This window comes from Pelecanus crispus, chromosome 3 (assembly GCF_030463565.1).
Source record: "Pelecanus crispus isolate bPelCri1 chromosome 3, bPelCri1.pri, whole genome shotgun sequence".
NCBI classification, from domain to species: Eukaryota; Metazoa; Chordata; class Aves; order Pelecaniformes; family Pelecanidae; genus Pelecanus; species Pelecanus crispus.
Genome location: NC_134645.1, coordinates 21,017,285 through 21,038,626, shown reverse-complemented (window position 1 = coordinate 21,038,626; position 21,342 = coordinate 21,017,285). Strand labels below are relative to the sequence as shown.

Here is a 21,342-nt window from a genome sequence, read left to right as displayed (position 1 = left end):
TTTTAGACAGAAGGAGCCATATCTATCAACAACAGTAATGCTGGCAAGGAGGCAGAATTTTAGAAGATGACAAATCAATAATGTATAAAAAATATTATATAACATTCAATTATATATATATACACACACAAATAGGTTTTTTCATGTGGTTATTTTGCTTTCAGGTTTAGACAGCTCTAGTTAGCTCACACTAAAAGAAAAAATGTGGTCCTAAGAACTATAATGACAACCACCGAAGCAGTGTTTTGAAAAGAATCTATACAAAATCTATCCTCTGACTTCTTGTCTTTTGCCAAAAGACATTTCAGAAAGTAAGTTTTGCATATCGTTATTAACAAAATTGCTTCATCCACACATATTTTTCTACAAAGTATCTTGTAGCTCAAAGAAAACTGGTTGCATAAATTTCACCCACTCTTCCTCCTTGTTTTTACCTAGTAGTATACACTGAAATACACATAAAAAGAATTCCATGCATTGATAAGACTGCGCAAGTAAGAAAACGCAAGTAAGAAATTAGTGTAATGTCAGATGTTATCTGTTAGCAATAAGGAAGGGTTGGCCACATGACAAATATAAGGAAAATGGATTTTTTGCCTATTAAGAAAAAAAATTGTGTGTGCTAGTGTCAAATACATTCCTGTGGGAATGCTTATAGATCTCCATGTGTATTACACTTCATATGTGCCTGTGAAGTCCACCCTTTCCAACTCAGCTGTACCAGCCATGACTGGTTGCAGCTGAGGATTCACTTTAGTTCACATACACGCACAATGACTGTTTCACGTGCTAGTCTATGATGGCCATACAAGGTTCATTTCACATTTTGCAATATGTGACAATATTTTCAGTATCAACAACAAGATCTGAACAATGCAACTTATAACTCTTATATCTCACCATTACAGAGGTCTTCCCCTGCTCTTTATTTCAATCTCATTTAGAATGCTGACCTTTTGCTTTAATTAAATGGCAGCATTCTATGCTTGGCGATGTTATCAACCAGAATACTTCTCTAATATTATCAAAACTGATGAAGCAAAAGGGCAGAAGTTGTGTTAATGTTTAATACAAGTTATTAGTTTTCATAGATTTAATTCAAATTAAATGGAGGATCAAATTCACCAATGACTGAGTTAAGTAGAACTCATTATTAAGCATAGCATGAACACCAGAACCAAATTATTTTCTGACATCTCTGGGAAATAAGTATTCTTCGTTTTCAATGTTTTGTGACATTTGCCTTATAGTTATGTAAGTGTAAAATAAAAAGCTTTAACTGAATATAACATAAAAGGATAAAACAAATAAGTTGGATTAATTTTTAGTTGCCATTTCTAAATGCTGAAGATTTAAAAGATTGAATTTTTTATATAATCTAATTATTAAACATCCATTAAACATAGCGTTCTTACAAATTATTATGTACAGTAATGCCTACCAACAAAACTATCAATAATTTTAATCACACAAGCTTAAGTGTTTATATAACCTATATAATTAAACCAGAAGCATTTTAACTATTAATAAAGACAGTGTTGTATATCCTATGATTTTAATATCAAACATTAAAAATCTAGTTCCCTTAGAGACTTGATCTGTTGAGAATTAAGAATCAGCAGAATTAAGTTCCTCAGATAAAGGACTTGTGTATCCTTCTTTCTTTTAATATACAGGGGCAGAAGAAGTAGTACCACTTTTGTATAATAGACTTAAGGGCAGATGATTCAGGGAACAAAACTGCAAGTTTAGTCTAGTCCTCTGCTTTAGGGGATGCAAACACTCACTTCCTGCATCCCAGGAAAAAAACCCTTACCACAGGTCTATAAATTGCCTGGATCAGGAAGGAAGTCAGGAAGGAGGTAGTTTTTACTGCATTTCTCCGTTTAAATTATTTTTACTTAGCAGAAAAGAGAGTTCAAGATTCTCAGTATTGAGAAAGAAGGTACTATGGCATACAACATTGTAGTTTCCTGACTACAGAGAGTTAAAGGACAGGAAGTCTTGGCTATAGTTTCTGGGCCCTGGATTGTTCCAGTTTTCTACCTAATATGTGAGCAGTTCAGGAACTTCAGACAATCCTTCAAGCATACATTAGAGAACCCAAGGCTCCTCCTTTCTCCCCTTCCAGATAAATTCTGCCACCACAGCCTGGGCTGTGATTCCATCTTGACAGTCCAATAAATCTTTAATTCCTTCCTACAGCAAGGTACAATGTCTCTAAGAGGGACAGAGAACCTCCACCAGCATCACAACTACATCTTTCATAAAGTTCATACAACAGTCTGGGTCAGCTCCACAGAGCTGAACAGTAGAACCTCAAACTCTCGCCCTCCAGGAGAGTGCTCTCAAGCAGCAGGAATGTGATAGAAAATTACTTAAAAGACAGATAGAGCTTTGTGTGCTCTTTTGAATGAAAGGTGTAATACATCTCTCCTTAAGAGAGCACTGGAGACACACTTATCCATGTGCTTGAGGAATTACAAGGGAATGCCCGTGGTCCTTTACTAAAGGATGATATAGCAGCCAATCCAGTCTGCTTCTGCATTCTCTAAACAGTTTTCCACATAACCTATCTGCTGGCAAGGAGTTCTTCGTAAACTTAGCAAAGATACGGTTTCATAGAGGAGGTAAGGAGACAATCCTTCATGTCAGAGCATAACCAAATGACCATGCTGCGTTATTTCTTCACACACATATGCAAAGAGCTATGTTGTTCCACATTCCGTATCTACACACATGTTCTCAACTGCTAAAACATAATTATTTTTGGCAATGAACCTGCATTACTTAAAACATTTGCAGTGCAGTGGGACACACGAAGGCATCAGTTTAAAAGGTTGTATACCAAGTAAGTATTTGCAGAATTCTCTTGCTTTTTCATAATGCTTATTCATACAATAAGGATGCCACAAGAAATGAATTCTGCATGTGTACAGGGAAAAATGAACTTCCAGTCTGCTTGTGTTGAGCTCACTGCTGCTAATCTTCCTTTCATTATTTTGATCCTTATTTTCAAAATTGTCCACAACTTGGGTAGCTGGTTTTAAGCATAAGCTTTACACAGTAAAAGCAAATTACAGTTTTTTTCTAATAGCAATTTTCCAGTTAGCTTCCTCTCTCTATTGCAGAGAACAGCCTCTCCACACAATAAAAAGATTGATCTCAGACTGTGTTCTATTGGACCTCCCAGGGATTGAATCATTTCCTAGCACTAGTTCTCACCCAACCCTCGAAAGAACTACCTTTCTGAGAGACAATTGTAAGGGATGAGGACACAAGGCTTTGCTGAAAATCACCCCGGGGATTTACGACGCTAAAGACATGACTCTAACACTTCACTGTTGGGAAAAATCCTCACCTCCCCGACAAGAGGATTCTTCTGCGAAGAAGCAGCAGACTCTGTCTGTTTCTGAGGGACTGATTAATCTAAGACTAGAATTCCTCTAGTTTCATGTTCTAACCTTTTGACTTAAATGGCTTTAATGTGGGTTATGAAGTCTTCAAATACATAAAGGTTAACTGCAAAGAAAGATGAGAATAGATTGTTCCCCTTCTCTGCTGAGCGGAAGCTAAGAGATAGGGGAATGACAGCAACTGGCATGTCATTTAGACAAAAGTTTAAAAAGCTTTATAAAAGGTTACTGAAGCCCTGAAGCAGACTGCCTGAGGGGATTCTGGAATCTTCACCACTTATAAGTTTTAACACCGGGTCAGAGTGACTTGGTTACAGCTCAGCCCTTTGGGTAGAGATAGCTTAGGTGATATCTTATGTACCTCAGAGACTTATAATTATTATTATACAAGATTAATGTTAATCCATAATACACTCCCACAACCCTTTGCACCCAGACGTACTGCTAAGTCTTCTATCAGTTTGTCTTCAAAATAGTGTTCTTCTGTTTCAATCCAAGATTTATCATAGCCTTGAAGAAAGAGATTGACAGCTCGGTGCCTAAAAAGGGACATTTAAAACAAAAGCTGTAAACTTTCAAAGAGAAGATTTTGTCAATATGAATTTCATTTAGCTTGAAGAACTGTCCAGTCACTCCAACTACCATTTAAAAGGAAAGCAAAATTTTTATGGTAAAACCTGCTGAAAGCACCTATTTTAAAAATTAATTAATTAATTAATTAATGCTCTATTCAAAACTGTGTCCCATTAACTTATAAAACTGATATTAAAATGTAATAATAATGATTTTAGGAACACACAATAAATAGAACTTTTAAACACAAGTAAGAAATGAAATCAATTACTTTGCCACATTAGTTTTATTTTTAAAATAAAATATTTTAATATTATTTTAATTTAAATATTAAGATAACAGCAATAGATAACTTAGGATTGTGCTCAGATAATTGGGGTTTTTTAATGTTTAGGATTAGACTTGCATATCTAAAACAATAAACCACTTTTTCTGCAAACTCCATGAAATCAAATGGAAGATGAGGCTAGGGGAAAGAGGGTAAGCCAATGATGATGTTTACTGTTTGTTTTTTTTTTTTTTCTTGAGGATTCAATGCAAAAAAGACTGTGTGACAATCAATCCTCCATGAAGAATTTTATCATTTTTTTATCATTTTCATTTTATCAATTTCTTTAAACAACAGCCAGTCTCATATACTGAAAAGGAAGAAGTATAATTAAAATATACAGAGATGCTATTTATGTGCAGGTGACCTACTTGTTAAAGTAAGAAGAGCTACAGATGGAAATATCTTTGTTCTATTTTCAGCTGTCACAGCAGCTTCATTTCGAACTAGTGTGATTCTCATGCCCTTGTGCTTCCTGGGACAGATTTCAAGAGTCATCCTACTAACTATGGTAATAGTAATAACATGTAAAACTTTTGGGAAAAACTGAGAACATTATTATATTGAAAAGATCAGATACAGGTGTTCTGGAAATTATTTTTAGCAATTGCATGAAAAAGCACATCTTCACTTTTTCTGAACATTCATTCCTTCCAGAATCTCAGGATTCTGAAACTTGCTTGACTATAGATCGCATTCTCTATTGAACAAGAAAGAAGAGGAAAAAGAGCCACAGGAAAAGGTGTGAAACACCTAGAGTATGTGCATATATTTCTTGTCCAGTAGAATGCTATTCCCAAAAGTGCACAATAAATAGACAAGTTTTCAGATAAATAGTATCAGTTTATTTCCTGCATATAGAACATTTAGTATCTAATAATGAAGGTAACTCCATATTTCCAGAGCTATACCATGCCTTAGGAGGAAATTTATCTCCCAAGATGATATTACAGTGACACCAATATGTCTGTTTCTGCATTTATCTCCTATGAAAGGTGTCTACTTTTCAGAAAAGAAAACATACCTGGAGGAACAGGTAGCATAACAGCAGGAGGAGAGAACCAGAAATGTAAAATTATACTTTTTGTTATTCTTTTCAAAAGATATATTAGAAGAAAGTAACTAGCTCTATTAAAAGATAGTAGTATACAAAGTACATTACACAGTTTATCAGTTACTGGTTTACATGTTTTTCTTCCTTTTGATCTCACCAAATAGCTCTGCATGAACATAAATGCACTTGTGAAAGATAGAACAAATATAGCCCTTACCTTGGCAGATTATACAAAGGTGCCATTCTAAAGCAGGCAACTACTGCTCTTTTCCTCTGTTTAGATAGCAGCTTATGCCACACTGCTTTTTTGGACCGCTGAGGATGCTCAACCTGTTAGATAAAATACATATGGAAAAATAAACAATGTTGCAATGTCCCTACTGTCTGGGCATAGTGATAATAATAAAAATGTGAGATAACAGATAAATCAAGTGGAAAGATAACAGAAGAATAATAGATGGGAAAAAGTGTTCCAGACAGAGTTCAAGTGATCAGCCAGATTGTAGAATCAGAACTTAGAAAATAAACTGAAAAGCAAAAATCTCCCTTTCCTTGTATGATATAGATACTCTCCTTTTTTACTTCATCCGACTTCTTATATCTTTTAGATAGAATATTATCATCATTGAGGCCATCTCTCAGGAAACTTTAAGAATCTACTCTTTCTGTCTTTTACATGTAACTCTCTACATATGTACAGGTAAGCTGTACACCTTCATATTGCCTCAGACAATACTTTTCAGGGAATTGTCTTAAATACAATTAGTATTTTGTTTGTAATATTTACCGTGACCAGCTACAATGGAAAGGAATTAACATTAAAAATGAAAGACAGGCATGAAGACTTACTTAGGACTAAATCCCTTCCATGAATCTGCATAGCTAGAATGAACATAAGATATTCCAAAACACTTCAAGCTACATTTTATAATATTACAGCTCTGTCTTCAGATATATTCTCTTTCTGCACCCTGGCTCTACAGTAGCATAAGATGAAATTGGGTGTGCTCCATCCTCATCTTTTGCTCTTTTAGTTTCTTTTGTTCCACCTTCCATCCTTGTTTCCATCAGAAGAAAATGACTACTGTGATTTACTTCACATCTGGTTCATAAAGATTATACCATTTGATTTAACCTATACAACTCTTGTAGAGTTAAGGGGACGGGATGTCTTTTGTATGGGGTTGTTTGTTTGTTTGTGGGGGTTTTGTTCGTTTCTTTTATGGACAACTGTGCTAGTGGAATAATAGCTCCTCTGTCTCCCAGCATCATCAAAGGAGTGAATGGAAGTTAGCATCTCTACCCTGAAAGACTTGGTGATTCTCCCTTGTAATAAAATAAAGCATTTTATTTAAAATATGTAGTGATGATGATGGTTATGTAGACTCATTATTCAATCCAAGAGGACTTTCCTAGTTTAGTGAAACACGAAAAAATATTAATAGTTAAACAACAAACATTTAATTAAACAGACTAAAATACTGACAAGCATTCAGTGAAATGGATAATTACACTTGTAAGATTAAATGGTGACATTCTAAAACAAGTTCCTCCCAAAGGATAAAATACAAATGAAAAAATATTTGTTAAGAGAAAGGATATAAAAGCTTTCACTGCAAACATATTTACAGTCACAAAACAAAGTCAGCGCTAATAATTTAGAAGCCAGACAAACCCAAATGTGAAAGTTAGGTAATTAGTAGTATCTTCACAAACAACTATAAAACTCTCTATACTTTCCCAAAAGAAATAGCCTCGGCCTATGCAAGCAGATCTCTGAAAATAATAAAAACAAAGAAGTTAGCTGTGCATGGAAAGAAAATACAAAGAATGAACTGGTCTTTGCCAGTGCAATAACAAAAGCATTCAGAGTATGTATATATGGAGAACAGAATATTTGTATATGGAGAGCAAAGGATTACTCAAGACTGTCATAAAAACAGACCCAGTGCTCACATATTCATTACTTTTAAAGACATTGAATAACCCATTTCAGTAACAAAAGCACCTAAGCACTTGTCTACAGAAGACAAGCAAAGCTGTGGGGCCAAATCTTTAAACAAATAGCTGCAAAGTACCCGGAATAAAAGCAGCCAGCATTTACTTCACTACAATTCATGTTTAAATCTGATCAGAAGGATTGATCTGAAATGGTGATCTGGTATTACAATGGGAATCCATCCTGTTCTGTACTACTGCTGGATTCTATACACTGTGAGATTGATCCTATGACAGAATATGGAAAACACAAGGATCATACCTTGGGTTTCACTCCCTTGAACAACTTCTCCAAACTACACAAGCTTAACCAATTTATATATATAATGGTATAGCTAAAATGCCAGAAATCAAGAGATTGTATATGCTGTTGGAACTCAAATACAAGAGTCTAATGCTGAATTATGCAACTCTGTACATACTAATAAATTTCCTTTCAGTTTGGTTAACTTTGATAAAACCAGGGTAAAAGACAGGACCCCCACGCTTCTAGCTTTCCTCTACTCTTCCTTCTTCCTCCCAGCCATCCTATATCCTTTCAAATCAACACCTGTTCTCCTGTCTCTCTCTCTCTAGTAGGCTAACCATGATTGCCATGGATTTAGTTCCACATTCTATATCACTTGTTGCTTGCTCCACACATATCCAGTAACAGGTAAACTTTGGTGACTCCTCCTGTAAGGCTGCTGAACTCGAAGCAATTCCACATTAAAGCTGGCAAACTATATGAAGAAAAGTTGTGTGATGAAACAGCTGGGACACATGTATGTATTCCAAGATCTCTGAAAGTCACTTCTAGTAATCAAGTGCCGCACAGTGTATATACAAGCACTTTCACATATCTCTCGGGTTCCTACTTGACTGAACCAGTGATCTCATCACAATATGGAAACTTCCTGACATGGGGTCTGAAAACCTGTGCCAAGCTTCTGAGTGAAACCAACTAACCTAATGAGAGGGCGAGAGAGCCTTGAATTCTCAAATGTTCTTTGAAAAGGAAAAAAAAAAAAACTGAGCAAATTTTATTTACAGTCATTTCATAGTCTATTGCGTAACCAGCAGCGTTCATCTCTGCCACTGTGAATACCCTTCAAGTTAATGTGCTGTTTCTTCAGTACATTTTTAAAAAAAAAAAAGCCTAGAAAACACAGAACAAATCTAAAGTGCAAAACAGCTAACAAGTCAGTAAGTAAAATGGGAAAACTAAATTTATCAAGTAGTCTTTGACTTGTAAAATGTACAAACATAGGGGATTTTTTAATTTCAAAATTTAAAGAATTAAAAACTTAAAGATAAGTAATAGACTCTTGTCCCAAGGGGAGGAAAAAAACAAAAACAAAACCGACCAAACACCTAACTTCCAACATTTATTCTTGGTTGAACTATTTCTAGGGACAAGTTTAGTCAGAGAGACAAAAGACAAAATTCTATCAGTGCTAGTGGGAAGAAGGACACAAAATAAATTACAGAATTTTTTATATGAAAGTTATTGTAGTCCAAGTCACATGGGAAGTTCATATATTTATGCAAAAAAATATTAGATAAAACAATAGAGCTTCATGCCAGATTCTGAAACAAGTTAAAAGTTCTGGCACAACTTTCTCAGAAAAATAATTCCTCCACCCTGCTTCTACTATTTCTTGAATACAGCAAGTAATATTTGAGCTGGCCAGGTTAACCTTGGTTTGTATTCATCATTGCACCAGCATGAACAAGTCTGAGTTCACGTATGCAACCAGTTTGCTGGACCACCAAAGAGTATTCTTGCTCAAACTTCCACATTATCAGCGATTTTCTGGATTTCAATGCTAGTCTAATTTTCTAAATGCATATATTCTTGCCCACGTTCACACAAACTTCCATACAGATTTTGTCAAGTGGACATTCTTCTTACAATTTTTTTAACTAGTACATAGTAAATAGCTTTCTAAAGCCAACACTAGAGAAGCTGTGTATCAAATCATCTGACTGTCCTACTCCATACAGCTATAATATGCAACTTCTAACCACATATTTATGTAGGCAGCTTTAAGTTTCTTGCTACTTCAATAATTCAAGAATCTCAACTGAGGAAATATATCTTGAAAAAAGGCACTTTTTCAATAATTAAGTTGTTTTTTACTCACATTTCATGGTCTATAAACAATTTAGTGATGACTTCCTGCTAGCTGAAATGCACCAGAAGGAAGCTAAAACATAGGTATCACTTAGTCCTTTCCCAAACAAAAGACTATTGGAGCTGCTGCGAACACACTGTGTGATCAATATGACCATGATATTGGATTACAAAACACAAGGCAAAGCACGTAAACAGTAGCCATCGAAAGAAAGAAAAAAGAATATAGCATTAAATACAGCGGGTGAAAGTATAAGTGAAAGGCTGAATACTTTTGTTTAGATTAAGAAGCAACAGAATGGGGAAAGTGTGTCTAACCTGTTCCAGGTGAAACAGTACATTAGCTATATCAAGGACCCTTTCCACAGTCTTCTCTGGATCTGAGGAATCTTCAGTCCTGTTTGGTAAATCTTTGTAAAGTGCCATCTGCCACCTAATGGCGGGATCCTCAAGCTGCAGGAGAAAGATTTCACACGTCACCAAGGCACAATGTTCCAAACGTAGGGTCAAACAGTTTAATTAGTACAGAAACTGCTTCAAAGGAAAACAGAAGCACTTTATATGGCTAACCCACACCTGTACATGGCTAACCCATACAGAGTCCACTACACTGACTGGAAGAACAAAACTAAAGACTGATTTGTGCAATGTATCTTGAGAGCTTCCAGAGGACTAAAAGTCTAATAATCATACAAAGAGCAAATGATCATGGGCCAACAAACAGCACTGGCACCAGCAATGAATATATTATTTGAGGAAAAGTAATGAATATGAGGTAGACAGACATAACTTTGTACGCTGACTTTCCACTTATTAAACCAAACAACAATGAAATTGTTGCTCTACTAGTTGGGAAGACTTAGCTTTCAGTCATGGAAATTAATAATATTGGTCTTATTTAAGTCTATTTTTTTTCATTTTAGGTTTTTTCAATTGTTAGAAAATCCTGATTTTACTGATTACTAGCTAAAAAATGAAAAGTTAATTTATGAAAAATGAATTCAAGATGCATTTGCTTATTAACCTTCAAATTATAAAGAACTGTATGAAACAAAATGTTTTTTCTTATTTTTCTCTTTACATTTCATCTTTTCCATTTCAGTGATCTGTGACTCTCTGTTTTACCATTAGCAATATCAGTTTTGGTTCATTTTATCTCTCCAGTGCTTCTGCTAATCAACACTGATGCAACACACCTTGCAACCATTTTTTGTGCCAATGACACTGAAGACAAATGCAATGAGTAACCCATTTCACTGAGAGCTGTGGCCAGTGATCATTCCTGATTGTGCAATTTAGGTTTAAGTCACACTGGCCTGGATTCCTAGAGCATTTAGGAGCCTAAACCCCACAGATTCGAATAGGGCTTAAACTCAACACTTACTTTTCTAAAACATCTTGGTGGATTCAGATTTCAATTTGTGCCTAAGATGAGACAATAATGCTAATTCACCTCCACAAAACATCTTATGATACACAGTTTACTGAAGTTCCAGGAATGATTATAAACTTACACAGTCGCTCAATAATAGCTTATTACAACCTAGAAAGCCACAATTGGCAGGCATTTCTTCCACCTTTCGGCTTTTCCATTTCTTAACAACTGTCACATCCACAGTCTTTGTGTGAGCATTTGACTGGATCACCATGAATGGATAGTCCACAAAAGACTTTTTAATCACAGGTGGAGATGTCTTTTGATCTGAGGACTCCTCACATTCTATCAAGGTACAGCTTTTTTGTATAGGTAGTTTTCTAAGGGTATGAGTAGTTGACATTTCAAGGTGTGAATTAGCATGGCTGGAAGAAGATTTTGGTGACTTGAGCTTCATCCATGTCAAAATGAATGCAAGTTTCGTCATCAATTTCTTGAAATAAAAGGCTCGGTACTGAGTAACAGCATGCAGGCATGCAAGGAAAGGAAAGACAGAAACAGGGTGAAGACAAATGTAGACAAAGGTAGACAAATGCATGAAATAGACGCCTCAACATTAATAGCTAAAGTTTCAGAAGGATGATTCTCAAACAGTGCAGTTTACCACAAAGAAATCAAGATAAATTACATTTTAACTCTAACATAAATGACAGAACATGGTGTCTGTGAGAAGCAAAAGTGGTTAACAGTAAACCCCATTTGAAGAAAGAATATTGCTATGGTTGGAAGAAAACCAGCCTTTCCAAAAAGTGGTATTTTTCCTCTGTTTTGAAAGCCACCTTACACAAACACCATTATAACTAAGTTACATATTAATTCATAACATTAAATAATAATTTAAATTTATATGACCATTTGGCCTACATTCCTTTTCTGCCTGACTCAAACAACAAAAGGGTAGTGTATGCATATAGCACAATGGCATCATTTTTCTTAACAAGAAACATCATACTCGACTGTATCTGATGTGTACTTGATTCAGTCACAATAGTGACTGAATACTAATGGCATCAGAGAATTATGGAATAAATTATATTGTACTTTGTAAATAACTACTGAGTTTAACTTTATACATTATACTTTTAAATGAAGTTATACACTTAGGTTTAACATGAACTCTAGGATGTGTCAGTGCTAAATGATTCATGAAAAGATATATTTCAAGACATTGAGAATAAACTACTTAGCAATAGATAACAAATCATACTAAAGATAATAAATACAATAATAAATAGAAGTTTTGAAGTCCTAGAAATGCCATATTTTGTCTGTAGTTGAGATGACTACTTTTCACATACAGGTCAAAACCAGAGCTTTTCAAAGCTAGTAAAGCAATCTGCAGATAGCTATAAAATAAAGCTAGCTACAATAGCTACTTAGCTTTATTAGCTACTTATTATGTGGTTCCCTTTCAGAATGTTATCTTCCACTGGGAGTTCATTTTACATTTAGGAAAATCCAAAGTCACTGCTGAAAAGTTTACAACTGGAAAAATCCATCAATGTGTGCTTTGGATTAGCTAAGATTACTTCCTCCTTAATTATCAAGGCACCGTGAAATTTCATCAATGTAAGAAACTTAAAAGTACTTCTATTCTCATGTGTTATAAACAGAGGAGGTGATATGTTGCTGAACAATAGCAAACTTTTAATTGAAGCAAAGGAATTTTCTGAAGAGAAAGCACAGACCAAGGTATTAAGAAGTATCATTACTCCAAGACAACAAAGCAGTAACAGACAGAAATTTCTTAATAGCAGCACGCAGAATGTAACCCTAAAGAAACAAAACAGAAACTGAAGTATTTAAAACAGGAGGACAAATGCTAAGAAGCAGCATGAAATGCCAGGCAAGACTTAAAACTGCACGTCTCACAAAATGACAATATACACATACTGAAAATGTCAGAACAGAAATACCCATCTTCATCATTAATAAAATACTACTGAAGTTCACACACAAAATCACAACACATTTAAGGTTTGTATGTTCATGGCATGCACATTGCTTAAGTACTGTTGCTCATGAAGATCATCATAAATACTCTTTTCTTCCTAGCACTTTGCCTCTGTGGTTTCTTCTGCTTCTCAGTATATAACAATATTTGCTATATAAGGATAAGTATTTCAAGCTTTTTTTAGGATTTAACCAAATCTGTTGTTTTCAGTGGTAAACTTTTCTATGTGCAGTCCCTATAATTTAAAGCTATTGGACTTTTATTTGTAATATTTTATGAAAAACGCTAATTGTTAGCTTTGCAAAATGATGTATCTTCTTGTGAGCTCCCAGAAACCCCAACCTCCATATAATCTTGCTTGACATTGCAGCGATATACAGAAAACATAAGATGAAAAAAAATTAATCTTCAGATATTCAGGAAGAACCATCCCATTACCATGTCATTTAAAGAAAAAAAAATTATTGCCATGCACTGAATTGCAGGGGAGTCTAGACTTCTGGACGATTCTTAAATACCTTTTCAGAAAAAAAAGCCAGATTTCCAACTCACATGTTTATTCTCTTGTAACCATTTAATGAGCACAGGAAATACTAGTTAGGTTTTTCCTTGAGGTGAATAAAACATGGGAAGGGGGGAGGAAGTAAAAGACAATCCTAAATAAAGCACCATCCATAGGTCCGATTCCATCTTCCTTCAACAGAGAAGAAATGTACATCATTTTATTACACTTCCGTATTATGTCTTCTTCTTTGCCATTATATAAAGCATTAATAAAACAGTTCAACTACACCAGGCCAGTTCAGGACTTCTTCCCTAGGGCTCTTCATCTGGCACTAACTGCAATTTGATAACAAAAATCTACACTTTTTCCAAAATACTTTCTTTTCCCTGGGCTGAAAACCAGGAACAAAACTGAGCAAAGTGGAGATTTTTCACTTCACAAGAGTCTGCCAAAGTGGCAGCATCCTTTTCCTTTACACTTCAAACTGATACAAAGTAACTTTGAGCATTTTGCAGATTCCACCCAGAATAGTAGAAGGTACAGTTTAAACAGTGATAGACTTTGCTTCCATCTTCAATTTCATATTAATGGTATGCATAGGCAGGGATTTGAAGGGCCACATTATTGTATATAATGCATATATAAACACATTAAAAACCTAACATTTAACAACTGACGCAAACAAGTTACTTGACAGAAGAGAAAAAGGGCCTACAAGTTATCCTAACAAACAAAGGGAGTTTGTCTTTACATGGCACCAACAAATGAATTCAAAGGAAGAAAAATCATGTTTAAAAACTGCATATAGATTACCTTGCCCTGGAGATGAAGATTACTGCGGATGGTATCTCGTACTTCATCTTCAGTATCTTTCTGTCAATAAATTACAAATCATATAAATTAGGAATAGAAGGTAATTAAGAAAAGATACTGTTCATATACATGTCAACCATGGGCTTAGTTCAGATGATGAATAAAACTGACAGTGTGGAAGATTGAGGAAAATCTCAGTGGCAATACGTCTTTTTGTATCAGGCCAGAGCTAGCTGTATCCAAGCTCACAGGACCAAGTTCTGGATGGCGTCATTCATATTTGTCCGCTGTAACACACTAAGTGCAAGTCTGAATTAAAATTGCTAGCACATACGTATATACATACTTCAATCTAGTTTGACCAAATGAAACCAAAATCACGAACACAGCCTTCTCTGATTTGATTTCCGTTTCTTTCGGAGATCTTTTATCCTTTATAAACATTCAGTTCAGCTGTCCAAGGGTCATATAACCCACTAGTGTGTATAAAGTATCATAGCTTGAGAAAGGAGTATATTCCAAATTACAATCACTGTGAGTTTACTCCTAGAAGAATCACTTTTAAAATAGTTTATCCCTACAGAAATTCTTGCATTCACATGAGAGGGATCAAAAGGAATTAGTTATGATATTGGGCATAGACATTAGGAAACATCCAGTTCTCATTAGCATTTCCAAATTCAAGCTTCATAAAATACAACAAACACAATTTAGCATTAAAAATTAAGAGGGGGAAATAACTGTTTTAATTTAAGAATGTCATCTCTATTCATATACTGATCATTTAGAAAATAAGTATGTCCAAACTGAAATGTTTTACGCGCTGAAAATGAGAACAATATGTAGAAACTTAGAAACGCAAAAAAAAGCACGTACCATACTGAATCGAGTTTTGGCCAGTGCAATGAGCTCTTGGTCTCCAGGAGCACAAATGTTTAGGCCAATGGGAAGTAATCTCTTCAGTGCTGCCACAATGAGAGAGGTCTGCATAGAGTACCGGTCACCTTTTCGCTTCATCTTCTTCCTCTCCTGGTCAGAAACTGCTGCCTGCAGCATAAAGCGAAGATTTAAAAAAATCCGGTATTAAATAAAAGAATTGTGCTAGCAACTTTGTACTTATCTCTGGTTTGACAATTTCCTTACTACCTATACAGCTGCAACCCTATCCATGGAACTGCCATTATATCATTGCCAGTATTTTGCACCAGTATCTTGAAAGTCTACTGTGTTTCACAAATGACTACATTTTGATCCTCAACCCAGTGTCACTGCAGATATCATTACCAAAAAAAAAAAAAAAAAAAAAAAAAAAGCAAAAAAAAAAAAGCGCTTCTCTGGAGTCCTGTCTCCTTCCCCTCTGCAAAGAGAAAAATATAAGAATCTTTACACTACCTTGGACATCTTAGATTTGGTGTCACTGATAAGGAAAGACATGTTGTTGATTTCATTTTGTACCACAAAGTTCTGCTCTTCCCTTTTAAAATTCTGGAAATATACAGAAGATCTCAGTTAGAAGTACTTATGATATATGAGGAATCTATCTATACAGACCTTAAATAAAAACATAAATTAACTGGAAATTTGTAAAATCCACAAGGTAAGACAAGGACAGAAAAAATTAATGGATGAACAATTATAGCCTTGAATTCCAGCTTTACATGACATAGCTCAGGGGTTTTGTGTTTTGCCTATGCTGGAAAGAAATGTTTCTCTGGCTATGAAACAGCTATGATAAAAATCTCACCCCTCTAATTCAATATAAAAATATTGTCTGGGTTTTCCCTTACTAGTAGATCATCCATTCCATTTTTTTCCCCCATTATAAATCCCACTATTCAGACACAGAAGAAAGTTTAAATAGAAAACTGAACTTATGAATACACAAGTAATTTGATGACGCAGTATCTGTCTACTGTGCAAACAGTTTCTGTGCACAGCAATGTTTATAATAAATCTTTCAGTCAAATTCAGGCATAAGTACACAAATAATAAGGCATCTTCTTTCCCAAACTTGAGAGAACCGAAGTTATTGCAGAAAAGGAATTTAGTATAGACAGCAGTCCATAGAGAGATCCAATGCCTGAAAGTATTTAGTCTCTTTTGGGTTTTTTCTTCTTTTGTTCTAGCATTCACATGAATCATGTTTTATTTTTATATAAGCACTACCAGTCATGGTGCCTGATTAGGTCTTAATGCAGACCCCTTGATTCTTGCATATGAACCAGAGGAATGAGACTTGAGAACCAAGGGTAAATTTTGTAGAAGTGGAATTAAGAAGAAATCCTTAACTGGTAAAATTTATGAAATATGAAATAGTATCAGCTATGAAAAAAAAAAATTCAGCGAATTACTTGTAAGATATATTTGCTACTTCCTTGCCCGTAGAACACTTTCTTTCTTTCATTCAGTCCAGCTACAGACCTAGGTTTAATAATTGAATTATATAGCTTTAAGTTTTATTAAAGAAATACAAATCTACACTGCAACACAAATTAAGTGACTGTAAATAGAGCTGCACATTTCCTTCAGGAAACCCTTGTTCCACTAGTCATGTTGAGGACCTTTCCACATGATTTTTATTGTAAGTCTGCCAAGAGGCTCAAGCAGACACACTGTACAATTTAGGAAAGTGGACTTTAATGAGACAACTGCTACTAATTTAGTAGTCATACATCCTGGTTATAAAAAGGCTTTGGGGGTGAAAATAACCAATTGGGAAAAAAATAAAAAAAGGTAGGGACACAGACCAGAATGAGCTTAATGTATATAAAAAAACCCAACAACAACGAAACAAACAAACAAACCAAAACAAAAAAAACCCACAAGAAACAAACCAGAATTTATAGGAAAATATCTACAATCAGTGTTACTATGCTGCAAAACACCCATCAACTCCCCAAGCTACTCAGGCATTTCAAAAGTGTCAGGAAAACCAAAAGTACCTTCCCACCTGCAGTTTCACTTCTGTCATTAAATGTGTTTTCCCCAAACACAACCACTAAATAATTGATCTGCCTACTAAGAAACCTAATTAAAACAAGTATTTACCAAGGAATTACTTACATGAGACTTTGACCAGTAAATGAAGACCTCAGCCACCATGCGGAACAATTCTTCCGCTTCAGGGTTGGGCTCTTTCAGCCACTTTGCCCTAAAATTTGGTAAAAGGGTGGAAATGCAGGTGATCCTCACTGGCTTTATGCTTTGAAATCAGTTTTCAACATTTTACAAAGAGATTCAAGCCAACAAAACCAAGCATGGTTTTTAATCCTTTCTGCTAGCAGCGGCTTTTTGATGTCCTATTTCAAAACCCTTAAAATCCTTTTACATTAATCCTAAATCTAATCCAATAGATTTGGATTGCACCGTTTTATTTTCTTCTGTAAAAAGACCCCAGCTCCTCCTAAAAGTTATAAAGCATCAGCTTGAGCAACTTCAAGATTGGCAGGCTGAGTCAAAGCTACTGTCGTTCAGCGCTAGGCATATCAAGGGATAAAGGACAGCATCAATAAATAGGAAGATTTTACAAGAGCCATTGACCTATTCCTCTCCACATACCTGTTATAGTCCACAAATCTAATCAACAAAGGGTAGAAGGCATAGAGGTCCCGTGCCAAAGTGGTGAACTCATCTAGGATGAGCAGTTCAGCCTCCGACATGTCACCTCTGCCTTCTGCTCTTAGATGTTCTTCATCCGATACAACCACTGCTGCTTTTTTCTTTAGCTTATCCATCAGTGGCAGGAAGTGTGTCTTTAAGAGCTGTGGCTTCGCTTTGCTTATGATGGGCTGGGAAAACACTATTTAAGGCAATGAATATTATAATATATACCTGGCCACAAAATATAAATAAAAACTTTTACCTTTCCCCTCTTTCCTGGATCTTATTTCTAGGCTACAGAGTAAAATCCTGCCCCCATTGAAATCAGCTGAAGTTTTGCCAAGAATTAAATGTGGTCAGGATTTCACATAGTCAATTCACTTTGTCACTATGAGGGCAGAAATTACAACTCCACAGACTAAGCTTGCAAGATCATAAAACTTGAAATGCCTCTTTACTGGCATTCTGTCAACATATTGGTATTTGCCCGCATAATTTTATTGAGTAATGTAGAACTTGTTTGATGGTATGTATGGGTGCATACATATTTAGCTACACAGTGCACACACAAGTTTTCTCAGCCACTGGCTCCTCTTTTGAACGTTGCTTTTTAGCTTGAGCGAAGTAGAACTGGAAAGCATGCTCTAGTTATTTGCAAACCTACTGAAACAGCCTGCCTGTATTTCTTACGCACATTAGGACACTGGAAGGCTTGTGTGTAGACAGAAATGAGACTGATTCAACCATCCATCAACCAGCCATTTGAGACTTGTTAGCACAAGCTTTTTGCAAATCTACTCATAAAAATGAATATGTAAATTAGCACTTCATCTGGGCCCATTAGTGCAAAACCATTTGTAACATATCCATTAGATTACAAAGAATTTTAGGCCGTTACCACTTATCCTTAGAGTGCATTACATTACCAACCCTCAAAAGACTAGGAATCCAGACTGAATGAAATCACTACTACAATAAGTACTGAAAAGTCATAAGAAAGCCTAATTGAAAAATGGAATTCACAACACTGAAGTGACTTTTCCTTACAGATCGTAACATCGAGAAATAAACAGTTTTAAAATAAATTTTAAGGTGTTATCACAATGAAGTTCATGTAAGGATTACTAAAATGACATACGCATTTCCACATTTCATTGTAATAGATATGTTAGATATGCAGCTTCAAAACAATATTTTAATGATCCAGTGCTCATACAGAGTAGCAAGGGACTGTGTAATGCCTGCAAATGGAAACATGCTATATAATAAAACAGGTTAAATAACTACAGTCCTTTAATTCAACATACTGCAAAACGCGTATGTGCATATTCTGGGGAAAAAGGAATAGTCTAATGTACTACTTATACTACTTATTAAGAGATTAAAGCATACTGCTTACACTCTGTCTTTATACTTAATATTTCTAGTTCATCAAGATCTGTATTGTTTAAAAACGTAAAAATATGAGTGGTGTTCTACTCCAGCTTTAACAGGGTAACTACAGAGTAATTCAGAGTGTGTACACATATATAAATTCTGAATATACACACACATGCTTGTTTTTTCATTTATGTATTTATTTTTACATCTTACCTGCTAATCTCTTCATCCAGGCTCCTTCATCAATACCAAGGTTATTGTAGATGATTTTCAGTATGTTACCCAACAGAGTGTTCATGTGCTCTGACGTCAAGGCTGTGCAGCACATTTCGGCCTTGTCAGGGTTGTTTTCTGGCCCATGCTCCCACCAGTGTGACATATAACTACATAGCATAGGCAGTATTACTTCCATGATATGTGGCATTTGTGTGTAACGAATACCAGACTCTGCCAGTTCCACAATTTCTTCCATTAGCTTCACCAAGGAAGGAATATTTGGGCAAACCTCTTCTACACTAGCAGGCAAACTGAGAACTATTGAAAAAAAAAAACAACAAAAAAACCCAACCAAAAATCAATAAACTAAGTCATAGAGTCTTTTCAATTGTTATGCCATAGAACTTTTGTTTTCTATTTACATTTATGCCCTTCTGATCCAAGGAAAAAATCCCAAACACAACAATAAAAAACAGGTACTTCATACCATTGAGCAATAAATTTTTTATATCTAAGCTTCAATAATAAAACTTCCTATAATAAAAATAATTGCTATATGGAATGTAATTATTAAGAAAGGAATTCAGAGAAGTCAGATGCACTTTGCTACATTCAAAATAAAGCTTAAATTTCAGAATTTCTTCCAACATAAGCTTTGCAGATGAGGAAACAAATGGATACAATGAAATACCTCTCCACAACACATTAGAGGAGACCTGGAGTTAACAGAAATAAAAAAAAAAATCATTGCCTGACATAATGAGTAGAGCAGATTCTGACACACAGACTTCTGGAGGTGAATTTCTGATTGTAAATGTTTACTTTTCAAGTTATTTGAATTGTCAGTTCCTTCCTCCGAAAAGGCACTGCAGTTGCCTTTATTTTTGGAGGCAGTTTCTTTTATCTACAAATAAATACCTGTAAGCAAAACTATTAGCTCTTGAATGTCTAACATTCTGACGTACACATACAATGAGATATACAGATATCTATATACTGAAAATTTAGCCTGCAACTTGTGAATCCAAATGTTTGTATCAACATAACCTAAGGCTAGTCTTTCTCCGAAAACAGTCTCTTCTCCTGTTTAGACCCAAATACATTTTACGCAGCCATCGCAGTGTCTTGCTTAATGCAATTTTGGAAAATAAATTCAAATTTCGGTTAAAAATCAATGAAAATACAGCTGATTGTCTTTCTAGATGTATTAAAATAGCTAGAATATATATGGTAAGTAAGCATGGCTGTTGATATTTTCCAGATAAGATAATATAGCTCTTTGAAGAATGGTATGCTCCCTTTTTTTAAAAATAAAGGTGAAGTTATAAAATGGATGCCATTATAAACTGGCATCTTATACACTGTCATCTATACATATCTGTGATACAATTGACACAGCATATATGCAGTTTGTACAGTTTTACTGTAACTTCTCTTCTATTTACTGTAGGAACAAGTAGTGCGTATGACCTTATTCAACAACTATGTTTTAGCATAAGAAATATCAAGAGTTTCAGAATGGAACAAAAAGGTATATGCAAAATAGACATACATAATGTTACTGGAAAGTATCTGCACTGTCTTGTATTTCAAACAAAGAAAAACAATTTACATACTATGCAGTGTATTTACGTTCTACAGGCGTATTACATACTTAATACAGGCAAAGGTATTTTGCTTCAATTGCACGTATGTATGTTTTAGGGACCTCATATATTGCATATGAAAACTGAGGAACTAAAGTTACTGATTAGAATACATAATTTTATCATCAAATATGTAATACCTGAGATACTAAAAATGTGCAAAGTCCCTTCAATAAATTGATTCCAAAGTGGTATTTTGAGTATGGCACCTCAAAATGAAAACATCGGTATCTTTAGAAACATAAAATAATCGGTTTTATCAGACTTAGCCCATTGATTTAGGAAAGAAATACAACCAAGAGATTACA

General features: G+C 35.0%; 1 protein-coding gene across 1 annotated transcript in view; it reads right to left on the bottom strand.

Moving 5' to 3' along the window:
- Positions 1 to 21,342, bottom strand: part of RYR2 (ryanodine receptor 2) — a 456,789-nt gene that overhangs the window by 68,660 nt on the left and 366,787 nt on the right. The window contains exons 68-77 of the mRNA XM_075706907.1: positions 19,386 to 19,706; positions 17,751 to 17,991; positions 17,256 to 17,343; positions 15,585 to 15,677; positions 15,069 to 15,239; positions 14,193 to 14,252; positions 9,804 to 9,938; positions 7,091 to 7,147; positions 5,589 to 5,701; positions 3,859 to 3,955 (exon numbers count right to left, since the gene is read on the bottom strand). Of these exons, the coding sequence (XP_075563022.1) occupies positions 3,859 to 3,955; positions 5,589 to 5,701; positions 7,091 to 7,147; positions 9,804 to 9,938; positions 14,193 to 14,252; positions 15,069 to 15,239; positions 15,585 to 15,677; positions 17,256 to 17,343; positions 17,751 to 17,991; positions 19,386 to 19,706 (1,376 nt within the window). The remainder of the gene's footprint in view (positions 1 to 3,858; positions 3,956 to 5,588; positions 5,702 to 7,090; positions 7,148 to 9,803; positions 9,939 to 14,192; positions 14,253 to 15,068; positions 15,240 to 15,584; positions 15,678 to 17,255; positions 17,344 to 17,750; positions 17,992 to 19,385; positions 19,707 to 21,342) is intronic.